The 24,232-nt window shown below is 37.6% G+C and overlaps 1 protein-coding gene across 1 annotated transcript in view; it reads left to right on the top strand.

The window, feature by feature from the left end:
- Positions 1-24,232, top strand: part of MYO3A (myosin IIIA) — a 106,834-nt gene that overhangs the window by 50,442 nt on the left and 32,160 nt on the right. Inside the window, exons 10-21 of the mRNA XM_051612236.1 lie at positions 857-956; positions 2,939-3,055; positions 3,311-3,415; positions 3,501-3,584; positions 4,240-4,442; positions 6,736-6,834; positions 6,938-7,052; positions 10,393-10,519; positions 11,509-11,719; positions 13,454-13,601; positions 21,315-21,468; positions 22,532-22,620. Of these exons, the coding sequence (XP_051468196.1) occupies positions 857-956; positions 2,939-3,055; positions 3,311-3,415; positions 3,501-3,584; positions 4,240-4,442; positions 6,736-6,834; positions 6,938-7,052; positions 10,393-10,519; positions 11,509-11,719; positions 13,454-13,601; positions 21,315-21,468; positions 22,532-22,620 (1,552 nt within the window). The remainder of the gene's footprint in view (positions 1-856; positions 957-2,938; positions 3,056-3,310; positions 3,416-3,500; positions 3,585-4,239; positions 4,443-6,735; positions 6,835-6,937; positions 7,053-10,392; positions 10,520-11,508; positions 11,720-13,453; positions 13,602-21,314; positions 21,469-22,531; positions 22,621-24,232) is intronic.

The following is a 24,232-nucleotide window of genomic DNA, read 5'->3' as shown; positions in this document are numbered from 1 at the left end:
TCCCCCATCTCATAAAGCTAATATAACTAATGTGAATTGTAACCTTGCGTTTTCTTCTGCTTTTGCTTTGTTTAGCAATGCCTTTACTCTTGGATAGAGAATGATCCAAGTCTCTGGGAATTTTCTTGCTCATTTCTGTAAGACTGCATAAAGTTTTCTTATTTGATTAAAACAGAAAAGAAATTTCACTTTAAGACAAATTTAATTAAAGTTTGACCCTGATAAGAAAAACATTTGAAATTTTGTTTCTTTATTTTGTATTATTTTTTTTCCTGGAGAATCTGAGAAAATTTTTGGTTAGGATGTATTACACATACCCCAGTGGTTCTGTAGCACTTTGCTCTACAATGACCATCTCAGCCAGGCTTTAGAGAATTGTCATAACTAAGTTAGAAGTACTTCCACCCTGAATACTTTATCTGCATAATCTTTGCCACACTATTTCATCATACACCCCTGGTTTTGTTCCAGCCATTATTTTTAACCATCTGGGTAATTTTTCTTACAGGTAGCTGCCAGAGTTTGACTGCTCTGTGTTTTTTAAATACGTTCTTCTTTTACTGCACTGCATAGCTCCAGTCCTGAAGCTGATGTAGGGGTGTGATGAGGAAGGGATCTGTACACGGAAAAGGTCTTCATGGTATCAGTTGTGGGATCAAGCCATAGATTTTGAATTGCAAGTGCAGGCGTGCTGTATTAAAAAATTATATCCTGTCCTCTTATTCGAACATTTGTGTTTGAATTCAGAACAATGGAAAGCTGGAATGTTTTGGCTGAATTGCCTTCAAGATCATTACAGATGCAAGATGTGCTCTGTGTTTCCTTCATGAGGAAATTGCATGTCTTTCTTTTCTAGATTTGAACGCATTCATACAAAGAAAGGGAACTACAGTAAGTCACTTGTTTCAAACCAGGAAGAGGTAGATGATTTAGCAACCTTGGAGGTACTGGATGAGGTAAGAACCTGTTCACTTTTTCTTGAAGAGAGGTAATCGTGTATTAAAACACACTGGTGTGGTGTTAATTTCCAAGTTCAACTGTGTTGTCACATTTCATTGTGTAAATGTACCATGGTGTTTTACCACTTTATATCAAATATTTTAGTTAAGGTTTTCTGTGTCAGGAATTTTTCCAACTCAATGCTAAAACACCCTCTGCAGTTAAAGCCTCAGACTGAGCAGTATTTTAGCATCATTTACTTAACAGGATTTATACTGCTGGATTTTATTACAGCTAAATATCTAGTTTGTAATATGTTAACCTGAAATTGGTCCAGGTCCAAGAAAAAGCACCTCTTCCCCTGTTGCTTGGACTTCTATAATTATCTTAAAATAGCTTACCATACTCTCCTAGGCTGGGTTCCCACTGACTTACTTTGGTGTCGAGATGCATTGAGATCCATTATTGTCAGATGAGGCTCTGACCAACCAGTGTCTTCTGGTGAACTTTTAACAAAATTCTTAATACAAATCTCACTGGTTTTTCAGAGTTTGAAAATGAATCCACTTGGAGCAGGGGAACATGCATAAGGGAGGAGGGAAATGTGTTTACGCTTTAAAACCTGAAAGAATCAGGCCACGGCACATTGTCTGCTGGTCTTAGAGGCCATCAGTGTTTGTAAACAAAGTGTCATTCTTCCTCTACCTATCTATAATTCACATCCTACTATCTTTAAAACTTCTGTGATACATTGTTTCATCAGTCCAGGATACTAAATGTCACTCTTGAGCTGGTATACCTCTTGGTTAAAGTAACGTAATGTTCAGTTAATACTAATCCAGGCTTTGTCTACTGCACAAAGCTCAGATGTAAGCATTTTTTATTTTTTTTTAAATATGGAATAGCCATATGCTAGCAAGACTGTTTTTTATCTTTTGCTGTGAAGCATATAAACAATCTGAGCTAAAGAGAAAATAAAAGAACCAGACAAGCAGGAAGTGTATCTCAAAGCCCTCACAAAGTCTCCACCAAAAGGCATTACTTGACTATGCGATATTTTACTAAATCAAATCCAGTTTAAAACCTCTTTCACATAGGGATGGCATCTTCTCAGAACTGTCTCCTTTATTCTGCTCAAACTTCTCTTCCAGTTTAGGAAGGCCCATCAGAAACGCAAAACTGGAGACCTTCCAGGATTTTGGCTATCAATGCAAGAAATAATTTCAAAAAGGGCAGAAGTTCACCTAAATTATTCTGTAATATAACTCTGCTTATGACCAAAAACAAAGTATGATTTAAAACTAGAAAGGAAAGAATTTATTAAGACAGTAGAAAACCAAGGTTTTCTCCTTATGCTTTCCTGTGAAGGAAATGTAACCTCTTCCAACTGTTGAGAATTCAGGTTTTAAGTGCATTAAGCAGAAAGCAATGCACAAAACCTAATAGATGGACAGGGAGGGAAAGCAATTGTTTCTGTAGTCCTCTCTTACCTCTCATTCCGTTCCATTGAGAATAGGGCCTAAATACTTTCACATGTACCTCAGAATAGTCTAAAAGCTGGTTGCATTTCTTCTGCCAGATTTATGTCCTGTTTTGTTTGGAAACCTAAGCAGGCAACCTTGCATTCCCAGCTTTTTGTGAAGAAGTTGAGGGAAATTATGTCAAGAAATAGGGTATGTCACTGATGGACCTTTCTGTGGTGTTTGAAATGAAGATAGGACTATCTCATGGAAACCTTTGATTAGTTGAATTAAAGCAGTAGTTAGTAACTAATTTTTCTACAGCTGCTTGGGGATCTGTAGGTATATATTGTTCCAACTGAGTTTGGACACAAGAAATCAGGATTGCCAGTGTGTTTAAAAGTGTTAATCACTTTAGGGCATGATCAGTTGTATTCCTGACTATTAATACCTTCCCTCTTTATCCTCACTATAAATAATGTATACATTTTCCTAATATTCTTTTTCCCCCATGTGATTCAATGTTCTTTCTCCCTCAGAATACAGTAACGGAGCAGTTGCAGAAGAGTTATGCCAAGGATCAGATCTACACATATGTTGGGGACATTCTCATTGCTGTCAATCCATTTCGGAACATAGATATTTATTCTTCACAGGTGTGAAAACCTAGGTTTGGTTATTTTAAACTAGTACTGATTTCCATTAAAATATTACTATTTGTGTTCAGCATAAAGTAAGACTATTCTTGAGATTTACTTTACTTCACTGTGCAAGACAGGATTACCAATACTGTTGTCCATTCAAGCGCATGTTATATAATAATCTGAAAATAAAACTAAACTTTAATAAGATAGTACCAAAAAAAAATAATTAAGGGACACTGATAATATTTTCATTTTTCTTAAACTTAGCATTCCAAACTCTATATTGGAGCCAAACGGACTGCCAACCCTCCTCATATTTTTGCTGTTGCTGATATAGGTTATCAGTCCATGGTGACATACAACTCTGATCAGGTAAAGATGAGGTGTCTTAATTATATCCTTTGTGAGACTGAGATATAATGTAGTGAGCTCAGACTCCTGCTCTTGTTCTCTGCAGTGCATCGTTATTTCTGGTGAAAGTGGAGCTGGCAAGACACAAAGTGCCCATCTGCTTGTACAACAGCTCACTGTCCTGGGCAAGGTGTGTTTCAAAGGGGATGCCTCAGAAAGACTTCGCTGTCTTGGGCCAGATTGACTGTGCCTGTGTACCTGGTATCGGTAGGAGAACACGACATTTTCCAAAGAACTTCCATAAGGTCAGACTGGAACATGATGCTTATGGCTGGAAATATTTTGGGGATCCAACAAAGAGGTACCCACTGCAATGAAGGCTGTGACTTCTTCAGTCCGTTGTTTAACAGAGTATCTTCAAATCACCCAAACTACACTAAGTAAAATCCTTTTCTAGCTTTTGACCTCCTTCCACAACCAGATTGCTTTCAGTGGGACATGGTCATTATGGGAAGTGGCCACTGTAATTGTCTAAATGAAATGCCACTTTTTCATGTCCCAAGTGAGATGCAAGCAAACTGATCTGTTGGTGTGGTACAGCACAGCAGTAAGCAGGTGCTAACAGGGATCCTAGAAACAGGCTGGCCACCTCCAAGTGCTGGACCACAGAAATTGATTAGTTCTGATGATGTCATTATAATTCTGTGTGTTATCTCTTCCAGCCAGCCATTAATTCAGCAGATTCCTATATTGCTGTTCTGGCAGGTTCCATTGTATATACATTCCTTTCTTCCCGTATGATTCGCATGGAAATGGCTGGTGATGTCACACTTTTTCATATCTAGGCTAATAACAGGACTCTACAGGAGAAGATCCTCCAAGTGAATAACCTCGTAGAAGCATTTGGAAATGCAGGCACTATCATCAATGATAACTCGAGCAGATTTGGGAAATACTTGGAAATGAAATTCACTTGTGGTGGCACTGTAGTAGGAGCTCAGATTTCAGAGTATCTCCTTGAAAAATCCAGAGTTGTCCACCAGGCAGTGTAAGTATAAAAATTATACTTGACCTGATCTGAGGTTTACAGAGCAAGCCTACAATACAGGAAATTATCGTGGGACAAAACACAAAGATTAATAAACTACTGGGTTAATTTCCTGTAAATAATGTAATAAAAGCTTATAAATCTGTGAACTATCTGGACAAAACTTTTTTTTTTTTTTTAATTGCCTCCTGGATTAGTTAAATCTCATAAAAATTTATATGTGATAATAAAAAGTGTATGAGAATGCATAAAGTATTAAAAACTTTCTGATAATTCAGTTATAAATTTCTTTGTGGACTTTTGAAGTAAGTTTTTTGTATTGGGTAAAGTCTATCTATTCAGTTTAATTCCTCTACAGTTCCTCTAGTACTGTAGCTTTTATTTGCAAAGTGCTTGTTTTCCATTTTAGAGTATCTAGTAGGATTTGGTTATAAAAGGTTATGGACCAAATTCAGTACAGATCCATCTCTGTCGTGTGTTTATCTCATAATATAAAATGGCAGAAAAAATAAATGTCAGTTCCAATTAATTTAAATCACTGAAATGTATTTTCTATCCTAATATTTAAAACCCATCCAGATAAAAAGTATTTTGACAACTCTATTTCTGCCATAACAGTGGGAAAAACAGAGTTTAAGACAAGGAATGTTGTCACTGATTTAAATTTTCCCCCTTGCTGATCTCTCACTCACTTTTGCTCTTTTTGTAGTTCCACATGACCTTGTTGCCTGTTGTAGATCTGTGACATGAGGAACATCTAAGTATTCCTTGGAGTGTTTCAAGAAACAATTTAAAGTTAGAGGCAGTTTTATGAAATAGTGGTTTATTTCCCAGTCAAACATAAAGCATAACAACTGCTTTTTCAAAAGAAAAACAGCTTTTTGCTTAAAAATACCACTTTTTCATGATTTTTCATAGGTTTATTCTGTGGCTTTCAGTTCCTAGTTATATTTAGACACATGCTGAGACAGGAGGTCGGCAAAACTTTTACAGGCTTCACATGCTGCTTAGGTAGGTGTTTAGATGTCTGCATTCACAAGGAAAATGCCAGCAAAGTGTTTAGCGTTAGAGCCATTGTAGGAGGCTAAATTTGGAGGCATGAACTTCCAAGGACACCTGAAGCTGTTTATGTTGAGCATGCTCTCCTCTTCACTGAGCTCTCCATGTGGCTGGTCCATACAGCCATGGCAAGGCAGAGAACTGGCATTCAGGTGCCTGCACTGCAAGAGAAGTTTTTTCTACTCTTCTAGGAGAACATGACTCCCAAACTCAAATGGAGAGCTAGGAATACTTTTTGCAGAAAACCAGTGAATGATTACCCAGAAAATGGGAGATCCAAGTTCCAGACCCACTTCAAGCCAAGAGATTTTGAATTTACAGGTTCCCCTACCTTTCCAAGAGACTACACAAACCATCAGGACACAGTGAGGTTTCACAGAACAGAAAAAGCATGGCTGTACAACCTCATGGTTAAGACACTGATAGTGAACATAAGGGATGTGCTCCTGCTCCTTAAATTGAGCTTGTTTTCTGCTACTGACTGTCCACAGTAAAATATGCAAACTAAGTTGGCGCTGGACTCTGATCTAAGCACCCCCATGAAGAGAGTTCACTGGGCTCTACTGAAGCATGTAATGGTGTTCCTGAGACACACACCTCACCTCATGCAGAAACCAGGGGTTTGAAGACAAATCCTTTTTGCTGTTTCACAGTGACTGACTTGGCCATCTGAGGGTTCAGCAGTGGCTGCAAATTTCTACCTAAGCATCCAGTTCTTCCTCATAAGGTGCATAGTAACTTTGAATGTGCAAAGAAACCTGTCCTGGGTTTGGGCACCTAACTTCAAGGCAAAGTATTTCAAGTCATAAAGCCCTTAGCAGAATGTCTGCTAAGTGCTTTCTTGTTTCAGGGCTAAAACACACAGCAAATACACTGGATTCAGTGAATTAGGAGTATAGAGTTCTCCTATGGTCAGAAGAATTTTTAAAAGAACTGGAGGCTAAGCAGCCCATTTAATGTGGGTGTGTGAGTGACGTGCAAGATCTCACGCAGCATCTCCCAGTTGCATCAAAGGCAGAGCAGCTGCCCTGGCAGCTTCCAAACAAACACACTATGGCACAGAAAGGTTGTTCACTTCACAGGAACTCGTGTAATGAAGCTCCTTTCAGAGTCCTCTGTCAGTTTGAATGAGCCTTGCCTGATATTAAAATAACATTTAATAATAGCATGTATGTCATCAGTTAATGTAATGTAGTTGCATTACTAACTCATTTTGTTGTTTTTATTGTTTCAGAGGAGAGAAAAATTTCCATATTTTTTATTATATTTATGCTGGTCTGGCAGAAAAGAAAAAACTGGCACATTATAAACTGCCAGAATATAGACCTCCCAGGTAATGCAGTTTGTTTCTACATGAATTGATTACTAAGAAATGCAGTGTTGTTGGATTCTCAACCTCATTTACATTGTAACTCTGTATCCATCAACTCTTTCAGGTATCTGCAAAACGATCATTTCAGAATAGTGCAAGATTTCATGAACAATAGCTTTTATAAGTCTCAGTTTGAATTAATTGAACAGTGCTTCAAAGTCATAGGTTTTACACTGGAGGTGAGTGCTGATAACCCTTTTTTTTTTTTTTGTGAAATTTTTTTGCTACCTTAATCAGGAAAAACTTACATAAAGCATTCAAATACTCTCTTTTGTTATTTTCTTCCTTTCACAGTACTGTGTTTATGTTTTAGAATATTGCATGGTCGACTTACTATTACCACATTTATATTATTAAAGTTTCAAGGCAGTGATACACTAATAAAATTGTATTAGTCAACAAGATTTTGAATGAGTGAACACAGCACAGCTGAGTAATTGGGGAAAAAAAGGTTTTTTGCAAATTAAATGCATAGAAAATATTTTTTTTAACTATTTGTTAGCCTATAATTTTAGGCCTGTGAATGTGAGCCTCATCTCTGTTTTAAGATGAAGTCCATAGTGAGAGTTCTAAAAATTCATTGATATTCTCTGACTTTTGATAAACTCAATACATTTTCACAACTCCAGGGGCAAAGTTGAATGAAGTTTTTACATCCCTTTGGAGTCAATCTCATTACTAAACATTAACTGAACCCATTCTTTCTTTATGTTCTCATATCATTGCTCTGCTGGCCATTAAACCCCTCTCCTCAGACTGTCTTTGATATAATTAAAATAAAAACAGGCTTCTGGATTTAAAAAGTAGGATGCAAGGGAAGGAAACCCCATCCTGAACCCTAGTTCTCTCTTTTTAGGAGAAGTGGTGCATCACAGCTGTAATTCACCAGTGACCTTATTTATCACAAATGATAGTAGTGATGATCCATGCAGAGTCTGTGAAATATAGCACTAGTGCTGCAGAATTTATGTTATTTTTTAATTTCTCTGACAAAACAGCATATTTTAAGGAGCTTTTCACAAAAAGTTACTCACTTCAGTTGAATGCTTCTGGTTTCCCTCAATGTAAATATTTGAATAGCTAACAGAACACATTTATTCACCTATTCTGTTTCTCCATACTTATTTTCCATTTAATCGTAGTAGCAGTAGAGTTCTCCTCTACATGCTTATTCACAACTGCACTTCCTAATATCACACCTGCAATATTACACATCTTTTCACACCTGTACTTTCACCTTTCCAGAAGCAGGGTGGAAGTTATGCGCAGTTCAGCACTGATGGCACTTTTATTGCAGTACCAGAGACCTTGAAAAGTCCTTGTTTAGACAATGAAAAGCTGCAAGTCTGTTTTTGTTTCCAATTCTTTTGTTCACTTGGATGGATGGAAACAAAAATCCTGATCATCCAAAAGAGAAGACCTTCCTTCCACATTGAAGATCCAGTCAGAACGAGATCACTGCCTGCATTGCAGTTCTAGCATGGACCTTCACTTGATTAACTCAGCAAGCCACCATGAGCTGAATCTGTGAAGAATTAACTACCTGTAGAACCCCCACAGCTTCAGAAGCAGATTGAGTACCATAGGCAATCTAACTGTGGTTCCATGTGAGCCACATCCATGTTAGCCTGTCCTACATTCTCCACAGGGTGAATTCTCAACAGGAAGGGTGAATTTGTCTGAGGCTGTGCTGGCTAGAGTGAATGAACATAGAAGTCCTCTTCCCCCACAGGGGTTCTGATGTAAGATACACGTGCAGAGACAATTTATTCGCAGTAACAAAAAGATACTGTGAGACAATTAGTTCCTTTGCTAAGTTCACTTCTTAGTAATGCAGCTTTGACATTCATCCCAGTGCACAGAGAAGGTTCTATATAAGCACATTCCATGTCTTCTTAGCAGAAAATATAGGACAGAGTATCTTCTCCACTGCAATTAAAACTGAGACCTAAACAAGGCTTTAGTTCTTTGACATTTGTTTTAAACTGACTGGCAGGCTTTAATATTAATCACTGTCAGTTCTCCCTGTCTTAAAGTCACACTGTTTGGTTTCAGGCTGCATGGCAAAATTAATAGGAGAGGATTGCCTGAGGTGAAGAATAATCATGCTGTATGAGACAAATCAAGTCAGATTTCAAACATACTAGAAAAGGGCACAAAAATGTCAGCAGCTATACATACTGTATAGCATAATGGCAGAAGTTAAGCTGTCCATTTCTTTACATTTCATCTGTGTCCCTTAGCTTAAAATGAAAATGATTGCTTGAAATATAGGTAAACCGTGCCCCAGTTATCCTGAGAATATTTTTCTAGATTAAGTTTATCTAGTTTTTCTTGCTGTCACTGCAATAATGAATCTATTAACTGCTAGATTAACTTCTGAAAGTGTTGAAAACAAGATCAAGTATTCTAGAGCAATTAACGACTTTATCTGAGTAAATGATGCCTGACAGGGAACGAGCAAATATTGAAGAGTAGGGATAAAGTGCTGGGCAATTATGAGAAGTCCATCTTACAAAATCAGATTTACAAATTTACAAAACTTCTTCTTCTAAAACTTATAAAACTTCTACTTACAAAATATACTTTTGCTGTGTACCTCAGTATATAATGTATCACAGAATCCTAGCTTAAAGCATAGTCTACTTTACAACAACACCTTAGCATTTATGAGTAGAAAATACTCAGATATGATCAAGTGTACTGATAAACATTCACAGTTCAAATCTGAGTCAAACCTGATATGAAAGCATTATTTCATTAATTGCAAATATGATTTTATTTGTTATACATAAGTATTTAAAATCATTTACTCTACATACCCCTTCAAAGTCAAGACTAATGGTAGTCCTTTCTCAAGGCAGAATCCCTCTTCAGAACCTACTAAAAAATTTGAAATTTAAATATGTTTAAGTAAAGTCTGTACCAAGGTGCTTTGGTGAGTACACGATTCCTATGTGATATTTTGAAGCATAAAATGGTTTTCAAATCAGACATGTGAGGTCTCATTCTTCTCCCAGTGAAACTTTTTCTGATGATGTTGGTGGGAGCTTCTGTAGATCTATTATTTGAAGTGCCTTTGTTTCCATGATCCAAGAAACACAGAATTTTTAAATATTTTTGTTGATCTAGTTATTACATTTTTAGATACAGTTATACCTGCAGACACAATGTTGTGTGGTTGTAGATAACCTCTGAATTCCTTCTGTGTAAGAGGATTACACTCACCACTGTTTTGTGCTTCCCTTACCCCATGTCAATCCTGTCTTGGTAGGAAAGTATAGAACAGAGATTAGGCTGCAGTTTATCTTGTCCTCTTTGGGTGTGAAACGAAATACTCTTGGAAAACTATACTGAAAAAAGTATTCATAAAAGTCGTGGGCATGTGGTGGACAAGAGAGAGACACTGATTGTTCCAGACTTAGGGAACAGCACACATGCCTGCCCATCGCACAAACCAAAGTGTCAAATCATCTGTCTGGCTATTAAGTGTTGCACCTTTTTAAATATACTTTGCAGGAACTTGGAAGTGTGTACAGTATCCTGGCTGCCATTTTAAATGTGGGTAACATTGAATTTTCTGCAGTGGTATCTGAACACATGATTGACAAAAGCAACATTTCGAACCCAGTAGCCCTTGAGAATTGTGAGTGTTTTTTCTTTATTTAAGATTGCTTTCATTTAGTACTTTGACAGAAAATTTATTTTACTGCAAGAGAATTATCAGTGAAAACTGTATTCGTGTAGAAATTTTGCAAGACTAATTAAATGCTGAAGATAGATTAATTCCAAGCCCACCTGAATTCAAATGCAAAAGGAAAAAAATCTACATGTTAGGCACCTTATTTGACTAACCAGTTCACTGGCATTCAGGAAACACAACTAATACTGCAGATGCCTGAAAAGAAATTAAGAGGATTTTTTCCAAGGTTATTTGAATATTTGATGGAGAACCTCATGGACACTTTGCATATGTTTTTCCCCAGTTTGTTTCTCAGATACTCATTACTTGCTTCTTGTATGTGCCTGTTGAAATATGGCTCACTAATGTTTTGGAAGGGAAACCTTTTATTATAGGCTACAGGGAGGCAGAGGAGGGAAATAGGCAAAGATTTTCAAGGAAGTTACTGCTCTTTCTCAGTAATTACAGCTGGAGAGATAATTAAGTCTTCTTTATATCTTCCTTCACATTTTCCTGCCATACATTGAAAAAATGTTGTGCAACTGGGAAAGAAGCGCTCCTTTTGGAGCAGAAGGAAGACAGCAATGAATTACATGGATGGGTTATAACTGAAGGGGATATTCACACCTCACACACCTCTGACATTTTCAGCTGGATTCCCTAGCATTTCTCCATAAACAGTTTGAGGAAATAGCCTCCTTGTTAAAACAAGTTAGAACCTAAAGGCATCTGCATTGAATCACTTACTCATTGATTGCAGTGGAAGCCAGGAAGGCTGGTGACTAAATTAGATACTGACAGCTGTTTGGTGTGAACACCCTCATTAGTCATAGTTCAAGACGTTGACTTGCCCCTTATTTTTAATATGTTGCACTTGCAGCCTTGATTACAAAAAAGCTTATTTTTCCTTCCAAAATTTGCCTCTGAGCTATGCCTGTGCCCTTCCTTCCTAGGTGCATCCTTGCTGTGTATTCAGGCAGATGAATTGCAAGAGGCCCTCACGTCTCACTGTGTAGTGACTCGAGGAGAGACAATTATTCGTCCCAACACTGTGGAAAAAGCCACTGATGTCAGAGATGCCATGGCCAAAGCTCTGTACGGGCGCCTCTTCAGCTGGATAGTCAATCGCATCAACACTTTACTCAAGCCTGACAAGCATTTAAGGTAAAAGAAGCTTTTCCAGAATATTGAGAGATTTTCTGTGGAAATATTAACTTCTACTAGTGTTTTCATCTGCTTTTTCTCTGCTACCTCTTTGTTTGTGACCACATTAAAAAGGTTTTATCCTATTCATAGTATGCGGTGAAAGTAGATATGGATAGCATAGGTGTTATGTTTTTCTGTTTGACCTTTACTCATTTAACCACTTAAAAAATAAATACTAACTACTTTTTCCTTCATACTGTTTCTCCTGATATGCAGAGTCAGCTCTTGACGTTGATTACGTGGGTGAAATTCCGCTCTCATTTGCACCCATGCTGTTGCTGTTGTTATGAGCATGGTTTCTTATCTGTATGAGAGTAGTTTCCGAACACATTTACTGAGGTTAATATCTACCCTACCCTTACAGGGTGACATTTTGAACACACAGAAAACATATTGGGAATGAAGATAGAATAAGATTAAGGTTACAGCAGAGCAGCAACAAACAGATCTTTAATCAGTGACAGGATAAAGTGCATGCATCCCTGCCTGTTATAGAGCCCTGTTGAAACTGAATACTTAATGTGTTGGTGAGGAGGGAGAAAGTTTGACCTGAAATGTTTACTCTAGAAAATAAACCCACCAGAAATCTGCTTTGGCTTTGTGGTGGCAAAATAATTTGTATTTGCTATTTTTTCATAATTAGCTCTGTGAAGGAATGGGGCAGACAAATTTCAACAGCCTATTCACAAAAAAAATTCATTTCCAGACAGACTAGTCACCAAATTAAATTAAAAATTGATAAATATCTTTGATCCCTTAATAATGAAATGCTTCCATTTTTGAGACACGCTTCTCAAAGAGGTTCACGTACTATTCATGAGCATCTTGAGACTAGATCTTCAGATCTGATTTCCTATATGTTTTATAGGGGAGAAAAAATAAAGGTGATTACAGATAGCCCCTCAAAGGGGTTTTATAGCTGGAATGTGATCTGTTGTTAATTTACCTAGGACAAAAAGCTAATGTCAACTTCAGTCTCATATAAAATTATATCCTCTTTTTTTTTTTTTTTTCAGAAAATAAATACAAATATTACAGCTTTATTCCAGTTGCAGAAATGATCACGTATCTCTCAGAATGCCTTAGCTAAAATTTCAAACTGAACTTTTCGCTAGTAGTACTTCTCTGGGACTTAATAGGAAATTTAAATTCATATCAGACTCCAATATTGAGGTAGATATTTAGATCCATGCAAGGTCTAGCTCTTCATTCTATTGATTTGCATTTTAAAATAAACAGTTTTAATTTTATGAATAAATAATATTAAGGAATCGTATTTAATGACAGCAATCTTTGATTTCATTATTCTGGTGAGTAAAGCCTGATTTATTACAAGAGAAACAAAAAGAATTCCATGGTGTTCCTGTACTGTAGTCAGGGTTTTTACAATAGAATAATAACTAGCAAATATTAGTTTGAAAATAAAATTTTAAATCCTCTGTAGACTTACCTATTGATTTGGTATTACATGATTCAGTGTATCTCATCTGCAAATAGTCATCTTTTGATCTATGTGCATTCATTGTATTTCAAACAAAATTTGATTATTTTAAGAGAAAGCTGGCTTAGCAAAAATTATCCTGTTTAACTGGCATACAGACTTGGCCCATTATTTCCTTTTGTGAAATAATAATGAAGCTAATCACTGTAAAATAAAGATACAACAACAGAAAGTTTATTTAATATTTGCAGTGAAAACGATGATGGTTTGAACATTGGAATTCTTGATATCTTTGGCTTTGAGAACTTCAAAAAAAATTCTTTTGAGCAACTCTGTATCAACATTGCCAATGAACAAATTCAGTTCTACTTCAATCAACATGTCTTTGCCTGGGAACAGGTATGTTTATTTTGACAAAGCTTTAATATTGCTGAACATATAAAACCTTGTCTCAAGAAACTACACTGTTCCTTTTCCATAATAGGTTGTAAATTGTGAATTAAAACAAACATTTCCTGAGTATGTATTATGCAAAGCAGTGCTTGCTATTTGCAAGTAAAATGCCTACATAAAATGCATTAAACTTGAAATGTACAGTATCTAAGCAACATAACACAGTGATAATCTGTTTGATGCAAATGCAGTGTTGTTTTCTTGAGAAATAACATGAGTGGTGTAATGTATGATTCTACAAAAAAAAAAAAATTAGTGGTAACGTAATTTTTAAAGTGCAGTGTTTATAATAGCTTACTGACAAGCTTAATGAACACTGAAATTCCATTATTAAAAACTAAAAATCTTGCAATATTGTTCTTATTCAGAAACTGGATTATCAAAGCTAAATAATAATTGATTTAATCTAAATAATTTGATGTAAAAGAGAGAAAAGGAATAAAATTGTATTATAAAAGTTTATGACATTGGAGCAAGAGAAATCTCAAAAAAAGATCATCTTAACTTTTTTAATAATTCCATGAGATTAATTTAACCATCTTTCAATTATTATTCAATATTGTTATTTGAAGAAATACCACATCTGGGGAAAAAAATACTAATCTTGCTGAAAATAGAAGTATTCCAGAATTCTGTATGAGCAGAACAGCCATTCAAATTTTAGGTGAAATAATGCATTCTCCATTTTATTGAAATTATTTGCTTTGTGTTACATAGATTAAAATCTTCCTGAATACTAATTTTATTTATTAGTAGCAAAAGAATATTTTGTCACTTCTAATCACTGCTTGTTGTAAGGATGAGATGTATACAAGCTTGGAATGTGTCTGTGTATGCAGGTGTGTACATGCATGTGTCATTCTACAGGTGTATACTATGGACTTTTTTTATCACAGAATCACAGAATCCTAGGGGTTGGAAGGGACCTCAAAAGATCATCTAGTCCAACCCCCCTGCCAGAGTAGGATCACCCAGAGCACATCACACAGGAATGTGTCCAGGCGGGTTTTGAATGTCTCCAGAGAAGGAGACTCCACAACCTCTCTGGGCAGCCTGTTCTAGTGCTCTGTCACTCACAGTAAAGAAGTTTTTCCTTATGTTTACATGAAACGTCCTGTGTTCCAGTTTGCACCCATTGCCCCTTGTCCTATCACTGGACATCACTGAAAAAAGCCTGGTTCTGTCCTCCTGACACTCACCCTTAACATATTTGTAAACATTAATGAGGTCGCCGCTCAGTCTCCTCTTCCCCAAGCTAAAGAGACCCAGCTCCCTCAGCCTTTCCTCATCAAGGAGATGTTCCACTCCCTTCATCATCTTTGTGGCTCCGTGCTGGGCAATTTCAAGCAGTTCCCTGTCCTTTTTATATGGCTCAACATTTTATCCTATTTCAAATTATTTCTGGAAATACTGTCTTGCAGTCTTAGGTTTTGTAGCTGTTTTTATAGATTTATATGGGACATTTTCAATCACAAGTATTTCCTTGTCTTTAATACCTTCTAAAATTCAGAGAGAAATTAGACTGAACTGCTATAATTACTTAGGCGCCTTATTTCCAAAGTACATAAATTCACACCATGGACTTGTGTACATCCACTTTGCTCAGTTGTTCCCTAACTTGATCCTCCTCCACTGAGGGTAAGTCTTCCTTGGTCCAGACTTTCCCTCTCATGTCAGAGACCTGGGATTATCAGTCGAGACTGAGGCAAAGGCAGCATTGGGCATCTCAGCCTTTTCTATGTTGTCCATGCCTCTTTAGCAACAGACCCACATTTTCCCTAGTTGCCTTTTTGCTGCTGATGGACCTGCCTTGGTTTTCCTAACCCTATACCTGTACAACCAAAATTGTCTTAATATTCCTTCCCTTTTTTAATTAGACGTGGGTTCCGTTCAGTGTAATCTGCCTTTACTTGTTTCTAGATATCCTAATATGGAACATTTTGGCCACACCTGTAATAATGCAGAGGTTTGTGATGTCACCATCTGGTAGGAACAGTTTGTTCTCCTGCACACACCCCTCTGCAGAGAGATCTGGGTGGCTATTTTGCTAGTCAAGAGATGAGAGAAAAAATAAACCTTTGATTTTGGCAACATACAGTTTACTCATTTCTCCTTGTATGAAAGTAACATGACAATTACAGACCTTATGGAAGGGGAAGGTTATTTTCATTTACAGAATCTCTACATATGTCAGTTTTACCCACTCACACTCGTTCTTTCTTACATGTCATTGACACCCACATAGAAAGCATCGAGATGTGATCAAGTAGTCTGATCAAGCCAGGATCATTTCTGAGCAACACAGAATAATGGACACCTACTAGCAGGTCTTCATGTCTCTCGGGTTCTTCTTGCCCTGTTTTTGGAGAAATCCCTTACACTCTTTAGCAATCAGCAGTTCTTAGGGTGCAGTTCTTTGCCTCAGACCCTTACTTATTTCAGCCTCTGTAATCTTTAGGCAAGGTCAGTATCTGGCTTTGCTTGTTTGGAATATATAAAGCATTATGCCTACAGCCTGTTTCTTTGGTGCCTGTGATGTCCCATAACCTTGCCATCATCTTCCTGTTGTCAGATTTAGAGGATATTCCACTCAATAGCTGGATGCACTATGTTTTCATGTGAGTTCAGGCCTTCTGATCGTGATGTAAACAGCACTTCCCTCAGTTTTATCGCTGTGAATGGATGTTCTTCATTCAAACCATAGTCCCTTCTTCCAAGACTTTCTTCTGGTGCTTATATGCACATTGCCATTAATATTTCATTTATATCAGTGAACAAGTGTTCACATCCTGCGTGTAATAGTGATTGAGTAAGATGTCTCCTGTAATTTATGTGACACCACTACACCAGATTATATCAAGCTTCATTATATTATGTTGTAGTAGTCTCCAAAGATATGGCAGTGCAGAATGAACTATGTAGATTAAGTTCATGCAAGTGTGGATGTAAATCCCCCCACTTTCAGAACCCAGAAATGACAAATGTAGTATTCTGCATTACAACCCATTGGCACTGGATGATTTGCAGTATGATTCATAGTTGTATCACTTTTCACTTACCTATTCTGTGGTGGTTCCAATTTTATATCACACAAACAGTCAAGCAGGTAGCTTCAGAAGCATAGAATCATAGATTCATAAAAAATCATTAATCTTTTCTGTAAGGACTGTAAGGACTCCTGTGTTAGCACCAGTAATGTACTTTAATTGTAAATATAGGCCCTCCCTGCAAACAAATGAGAGAAGGGTATGTGCAGGAAAATATAAAATAGAATTCCTAAATTTTCTGTACATGGAAAAAAAAAATATTTTCAAAACCATTTGACTGAAATTAAAAGGTCAGCACATGACTGTTCTTGTTTATGATAGAAAGTATCACTTACATAAAAGCCAAACAATAGGATGACCCTTGCCCTTCACTGTTGTGGCTGCCTGGCTTTACACACTTGTGTTTGTGTCCTTAATGCTAAAATACATGAGTTTAGAAGGCAGATGCCAACAGTTACTGAGACCTTTGTGTTGACTTTTCATTATCTCAAGCCGACTGTCAGGCTGATGGAGCTACCCAGCTGCTGAGGACCCAGACTAATATCTCTGCACAGCCCTATGAATGCCAGAAGGCATGTGGGATTGCTCTGTGCTATCTCAGAAATCTCTTGACATGACACTGCATTGCACTCAGTAGGCCTAACCAAAGAAGACTAGGAAATATAATTTGTTTCGTACTTCCCCTCAGAGAAGAAAAAATTCTTGGGTATATTATATCTTTATTTCTTTCCGTGATTTACCCACTTCAATCCCATATCATGTGTTATTAGATAAAATTTGTCATGTCTAGTGGAAAGTCAAGACCTAAGTCAGTTAATTGTAGTCTAGTTCTGAATTGTATAAGTAGGGAAGGCGAATCATTTCTTGGCAACTTCAGCAACGAAGCTAACTAGCAAATGAACTCATAAGGCTAAATTGTACTTTCAGAGTTGAAGGCGACATGTTTTTAGCATTGTCAGTGGTTTCTTTTTTGTATCTGAATCTGAAAAGTGTTCTGTTTTGCTTTCCTTGGAAGTGGGGCCTACAACAATATTGCCTCAGGAGTAACAGGAATAGTAGGGAGTAACACAGTACTGTTGCCACTTGAGGCATAGTGTGTCCCTTAGAGTAAAGAGTCTGTGTGTCAGGGTGGAGAAATCAAGTAAAAATTAATGGACTTTCTTGTTGACTTACTGTTTGCATTTAAGAACAAAGGCTTTTAATCCTGAATTTCATCTTCTTTCCCTAATTTGATTGAAAGGCTGAAGTGGGGAGTATAGCTAACTAAAGCCAATTTAGATTCCCAATAGTCAGTGGAGACAAACAGATACATCTTGGTCTCCACTGACTGGGTGGAAGGGTGGCCTCTGAACTTAGTCACTTCTTTTACATGTCTGTAGTTAAGTGGAATGAATGCTAGCACAAGCTTTTATTAAGCAAAGCACGACTATTGCACCTTCAGTCCAGTCCTTCGAAGTGTTTCCTTCACATGTAAGGTAGTGATGTAAGTTAGCTCTCTGTCAGCTCCATGATCTGGAAGTAACATTGGATAGCATGACAAAATTCCCATTTCTTTCTTATTTGTGACTCTTCCACAAAAAGTAGAAGGTGTAATATCAAATACCTAAAATATTTCAGAAAGTGACAAGCTTACTGTTGGATGGAAGGATGCTAATTTTCTCATTAATTATGTGCAATACTTACTTTACGTTCATATGAAAATTTTATAATCTGTTCAAGCTGGAAAAGTTAATTCTGAATAAGTCTCCAGTGTTCCCATTTAAACCAAAATGTCATCGTACCCTGTTCTCAGCAAAATGCTATTACCTTTTTTATTAAACATGAAGACCATTTCCTAATACATTAAATAATTATTCTGTTAGTAAGTGAAACCAGTTTGCATGAACTAATATTATCTAGTTTTGATCATAGAAAAGATACTGAGATGAGATAGAAGTCCAAGTATTAGTGCAACTCAGTCATTCCTTTTTGAAATCTCATCCACAGGAACACTTTCTAGTGGATTATGCTTTAGAATTTCAATAAGCAGCTGCTAATTTTAGGAGCTTTCTTGTCATAAAACATCATGGGGGATTACAGAATCCTACAGCTGATTCAGCTTGTTAATTCAAACAGGATCTATTTCATTACAGTTTTATGATGTGCATTGTTAAGGCTTTTATCTTTGTGTTGTCCTAATAATATGGTTGAAGACTAGTGTTGCATAAGAAAATGTAATATGGTATCTTATTTCTGAGCCATCTGTCACACTGGTGCCTGAAGACTCGGCTATCAGCCCATCCTCCAAGAGCCCATGGGAAGTGATGGAGTGAACTCCTTCCACATCTTACTGGGTGCACAGCAGCATTACTGAGACCATCAGCATTGACACTCATTCAGTTGTTGAGGTGCAGACACAAAAGACTGAATGGTCACATATGCTGCAGGCTTGAAGGACAGTCCCCATGCACTGACCAGGTGTGTGGGGGGGCCAATGTTGCTGTTCCAGTGTAGTAGTAGCACAGCTACTTCAGACCTCCTTTCAGTCTCAAGCAGAACTCTTTTATCAGCTCTAAGCCAGCCTCTCTTGCAAGCATTTGAAGTTGAAAAAAGTTAATCATTAGATAGGTTGTCTGTGAGAGCTTGTTTGAGGATGTCCGAGTGTCACAGAAACATGCTTCTGATACATGCATCCTGAGCAGTTTCTTCCCTTTCCCCCCTTGCTAAGTGCACTCTTGATAATCCTAAGCAGTTACAGCTGGTTTCATAAACCTAACATCTGTGTGTCAGTACAGCTGTAGCCCTTGGTGAAGCTGCCCCTACTCCGCTGTTATCTTTGGGAGATAACACACAGACTCATTCCCTTCCTGACACTAGCTCTTACAGGTATATAATTAACTTCTTGCCTGTATCAATGATAAATTTATTACTCTCCTGTGTTCTCCTGCTACTCAGGTCATTGATTAAAATAAAAAGCAAAACTCCACCTGTCCGTTGCTCCAGGGAAGACGTGAATGAAGTTAACATTATGTGTCTGAGATGAGGAGCCTTTTTGGGGCTGTAGGAGAGATTCTTGCTGCTTACACCCTTGTAGGGGCATAGAAGCTGACCATAACCTATCCTTAGAGTGAAGTGTGTCCTGGGAAATGTTATCAGTCTGGATCCTAGAAGGGTTTAGATACATGTTCTATGTTCTCTATCAAAAGGATCAGCTTATTTATATATTTGGGTCTATATTTCCAGGGCAGTGTTAATTATTTTATTCATTTTGCTGTGTCACTCCAGGTCACTCCAGCTTAGAGATTAAGAGGTATGAAGTCTAATACATGTGGTTTTTTGTTGTATGTACAGTTAGCTCATTTTTTAAATGCTCAATATATTGCCTTCTTCACTCATGCACACTCAAGCTAATTACACACAAGGAGAGGTCTTTCATGGTCAAAGGTCTTTGAACTCATTCATGTTGGCCATCATTCATGTTTATGACACACTTCTCACAATGAATTCAGGATAGCACAACTGTGATGTTAACACCATACATTAATACAACACTTTTATAAAGTCCTATCCTTTGGAAGAGGGGTGATTTTTAAAGTAGATCAAAAGGCTGAATTACATGTTTCACAGTATAGCCTGCACAGGACTGAGGTGCAGCCTGGGTACCCTCGGGAGCTCTGTGCAGTGGGCAGCTGCTACTGCATGACCTAATGGAGGTGAACATGATGGAGGGGTGGCAGTCCCCAGAGCATCCTTCTCTTGCTAAATCTACAGCTGTCCTCTGCCTTGCTGAAGGACTGAAGAAAGTCATGCTTGTATTCTTCAGCTGTAATTTAAATTATTTTCAAGATAAAACCACCACAACGCACTGTGGACACAGTGTTTCTTATCAGGTTTTTCTCAGTCTGCCAGGAATCCAAAGGTATTTGCATTATTCATGAGGGGGGAAAAAAGCAAACAAACAAACACACACACACAAAAAGCCCACCAGCTTTTCTAGGGTTTTTTAATCTTGCTGAATCCCTTTCCCTAGCTCCTTAGAAGGAGTGAAATGGTTATAGAGGCCAACCTGAGTCTATTTATTTAATTTTTAGAAAGTATGTGCACCATTCTTTAACTATTAGAAAGTGTGTGCATCATTCTTCTCCACAGAAGAACTTTACCAGGTGGAGGCCTCTGTGAACTGTAGTCATTTTTGTAAATCTTGGCCACTGTACATCACATAGATCTGAGCAATGAATTTGCAATGTAAATGTAACTCTAAATTATTAATAAATATATTTTTACATTACATTAAACCAGGGAAGTAAATAGACACTGCAGTCTCCATCTGCAAACTCTATACTTTATCTTCTTCAACTCCGTTTCTTTAATTTTTTCATATTCCTGGAAAGCATCTTACTTCACCTAACATGCCATAGGAAGCACTTACATATCCAAAGGCAAATTAAAATCTATAGCCTCATAGTGTGATACATCCAAACTGACATTTGTTCCTGTAAAATCCTAATGTCTTTAGCCCCAGGGCATACTTTTTCAGTGTAGTTTTAATTTGCTGCAATTGACAGTGTATGAATTATTTTCTGAAGTGGTTCTGTGTGCGTGGACAAAACATGCCTTCTGTTGCTTGTTACAGAATGAATACCTATATGAAGGTGTTGATGCAAGAGTTATAGAATATGAAGACAACAGGCCACTCTTAGATATGTTCCTGCAGAAACCAATGGGTTTATTGTCCCTGCTGGATGAGGAAAGTCGATTCCCACAAGCAACCGATCAGACACTTGTAGGTAAGTATATGGTTTATTTCACAGGGTGTCTCCCTGTTAAGTATCTCTTAGCATGTTCAGTTTAGATGATACGCTAATTACATTTTTAGTAAGCCCACTTTCCAGTGTCACATTATGTTTGAGGGAGGCATGCATGCAAGAATGGATGCATCTTTGAAATTTATAAAGAAAGGTGATGAGTACAACTGAACCTAAGCTGCTGATCCACGTTTTGAATTCTCCTGCCTTCAGGAATTTTTAGCTACAAGGCTTGAAAGATGAAGATCATACAGGGTTAAAACTCTAGGTTCATGTGCCAAGAACACTGTTTTCGAAGTTGAGTCATGTTCAGCTCTGAGATTTTTGATGAGCTGTATCTGAACAGGAATTTTAGTACTTTCTGAGGGTAATGACTGCAAACCTGCCCTAGTGCCTTTCAGCAAGTTAAGCTTCCTGTTTTTTTCTATTCAGAAATTAAAATTATAACACCTACATAAGCTGTAATTCAGATCCAGAATATTTCATTGCTCCTGAGTAGTTGCAGTTATAGTTGATTTTGTTATTTCAGTGAGATTTCTGTGTAGACAAATCCTTGTTTCATTCATTTTTGAATGTCCAAATTGTCAGATGGGAGTTTTAACCAATCACAAAACCTAGTAACACCCAGTAACATTGCCCATGCTCAAGCAATTATATGAGCTTGTCTTTCTATCCTCATACTTTTTAGTCTACAGTACAGAGTCCCTCAGTCAACTGGTAAATGTTTCCTCACAATTCCCCAAGGAGTAGATAGGATTACTACATGTTTCATATATGAAGATCACAAGCTTAGAAAGTCAAGTGATTTTTCTGAGGCCAGACAGAAAAAACTTGGTACAAAGTAAGTAACTGATCCAACAGCCCCTATATTCCCTGTCCAGTGCTGGCCAGACCATTATGGCATCTTTGCTCTTAGAAAAATCGGTGTCTGTTTCATGCCTTTGAGTTGTCTGAGAAGTCAGACAATATCCTTAAGGAGATACAGCTTCATAAGACAATTATTGCACACTAACTCCAATAAGATAAGCTGTGTGTTTCATTTCAGAAAAATTCGAAGATAATTTGAAGTCAAAATATTTTTGGAGACCCAAAAGAGTAGATCTAACCTTTGGGATTTATCACTATGCAGGAAAGGTAAGAGACCTAATAATACCAGTTGCGGATTAGGAAACAGAAGAGATCAGCTGGGTTGTTTCTCAACCTTCATCTGTTCAGGCCTGACATAGAAATGTTGGCAGTGCCTTACATGTCAAAAGCAAATTAAAATATTTTTTTCCTCATAAGAAAAACCCAAACCTATAGCAGCAGTGTATTTTTCTTAAATATCACTAGGTAAATTCATTGACTGTATTATAGAAGAACCAAAACATAACCATTATGTCATGCAACTCAGTGTTCTTCCCCTCAGTTCCTCAAAGTCCTGTGCCATGCTTGTTTCCACTGCTTTGAATCAGGATCCAGCTCCATTCTTTCTACTGCCTCCTGCACCCCATCAGCCTTTCTTAGTTCTGTACTTTCTCATCAGCCATATATATAGTGCAGGCCTTGTTTTCTGTTTTATTTGATGAGCAGCATCTTGCTCTCCTGTACAAGGCGACTTTCTGCATATGCCTTTCAAACTGAGGAGTTGCTGACACACCACAGCAAGATGCCACTTTCACACCTGAACTGTGTGAAAGCAGGAGCTCCTACCTCCTTTTGAACTCTTTTAAAGGGCATGGTGTGGGCCTTGCTGTCTCACATGGGAGGTAATGTTGAGTCTGTGCAGTGCTGGAGCAGCTGCCCTGGAAAGACAGCATACTGCCCATCAGCTGATGGAAGGGAACTTGCCCCTTGTGTGAGACAGCCAGTTAAAAACTCCCTGCAGTAACTCTGCTGAACCTCATCTGCAGCTTCACCAGCATAGTGTATCTTGCCACTGAGGAGTGGAGATCCAGCTCTCCCTGTACCATTCCTGACACCAGCCACTGAAGACGGGGATTCCACCAGTGCCCCATCAGCCCTTTCCAATGTTCAAAAAGGAAGTTTTCATTAGGAAGTTTCTTCTACTGTCTTAACTTATATCTCCATTGCTGTGATGCAGTTACTCCTGGTAATTACTCCTAGTCCTGTTTACTGTGGAACTGAAGAACATTTATTTCCTCTTCATTTACAAGCTTTTTTTTTGTAATGTAAGACTATTACTGGGTTATTTTGTGAGGATTTTTGTCTACATTAAATACACCAATATCTTCTGTCCTTCAGAGGCTAGGTTTTCTTGTACATCCATTACAGTAGCATTGAAATAGAGTCCTGGAGGTATATTTTGAGTTAGGTCCACCGTTCCTGGAATTTTTAGAGATTTCAATTGCCAATATGCAGTTTGTGATTTTGCAAACTTCCTCTATAATTCATACAGATCCCTAGGAATAGTGGTAGGTCCTGGCTCTAGTACAGCACAATACGAATGGGACAGAAGGTTTGTACAATCATATGAGTAATCCTGTGTGATGTGGTTTAAATCAAGTGTATTGTTAATAGTGCATTTACGCATGTACTAGTAGTGTAAAGGAGGACTACAATACACTTGTCCTAGTGATAAATCCGCACTGACTAAAACACACTTGCAGTAAATGTCTCAAGCTACTTTGGAATGATGGATTTGCTTTTAGAGGCCTGCATCATAATGGCTCTCAGTATTGAAAAGTTAGAACTTTGAGTGGTGAAAAGACTGTAAGCAAGAGTGAGCCTGATGGCTGAAAAACTA

This window comes from Apus apus, chromosome 2 (assembly GCF_020740795.1).
Source record: "Apus apus isolate bApuApu2 chromosome 2, bApuApu2.pri.cur, whole genome shotgun sequence".
Classification (NCBI taxonomy): domain Eukaryota; kingdom Metazoa; phylum Chordata; class Aves; order Apodiformes; family Apodidae; genus Apus; species Apus apus.
The sequence above is the reverse complement of the archived record's forward strand: the minus strand, read 5'-3'. Positions and strand labels throughout refer to the sequence as shown.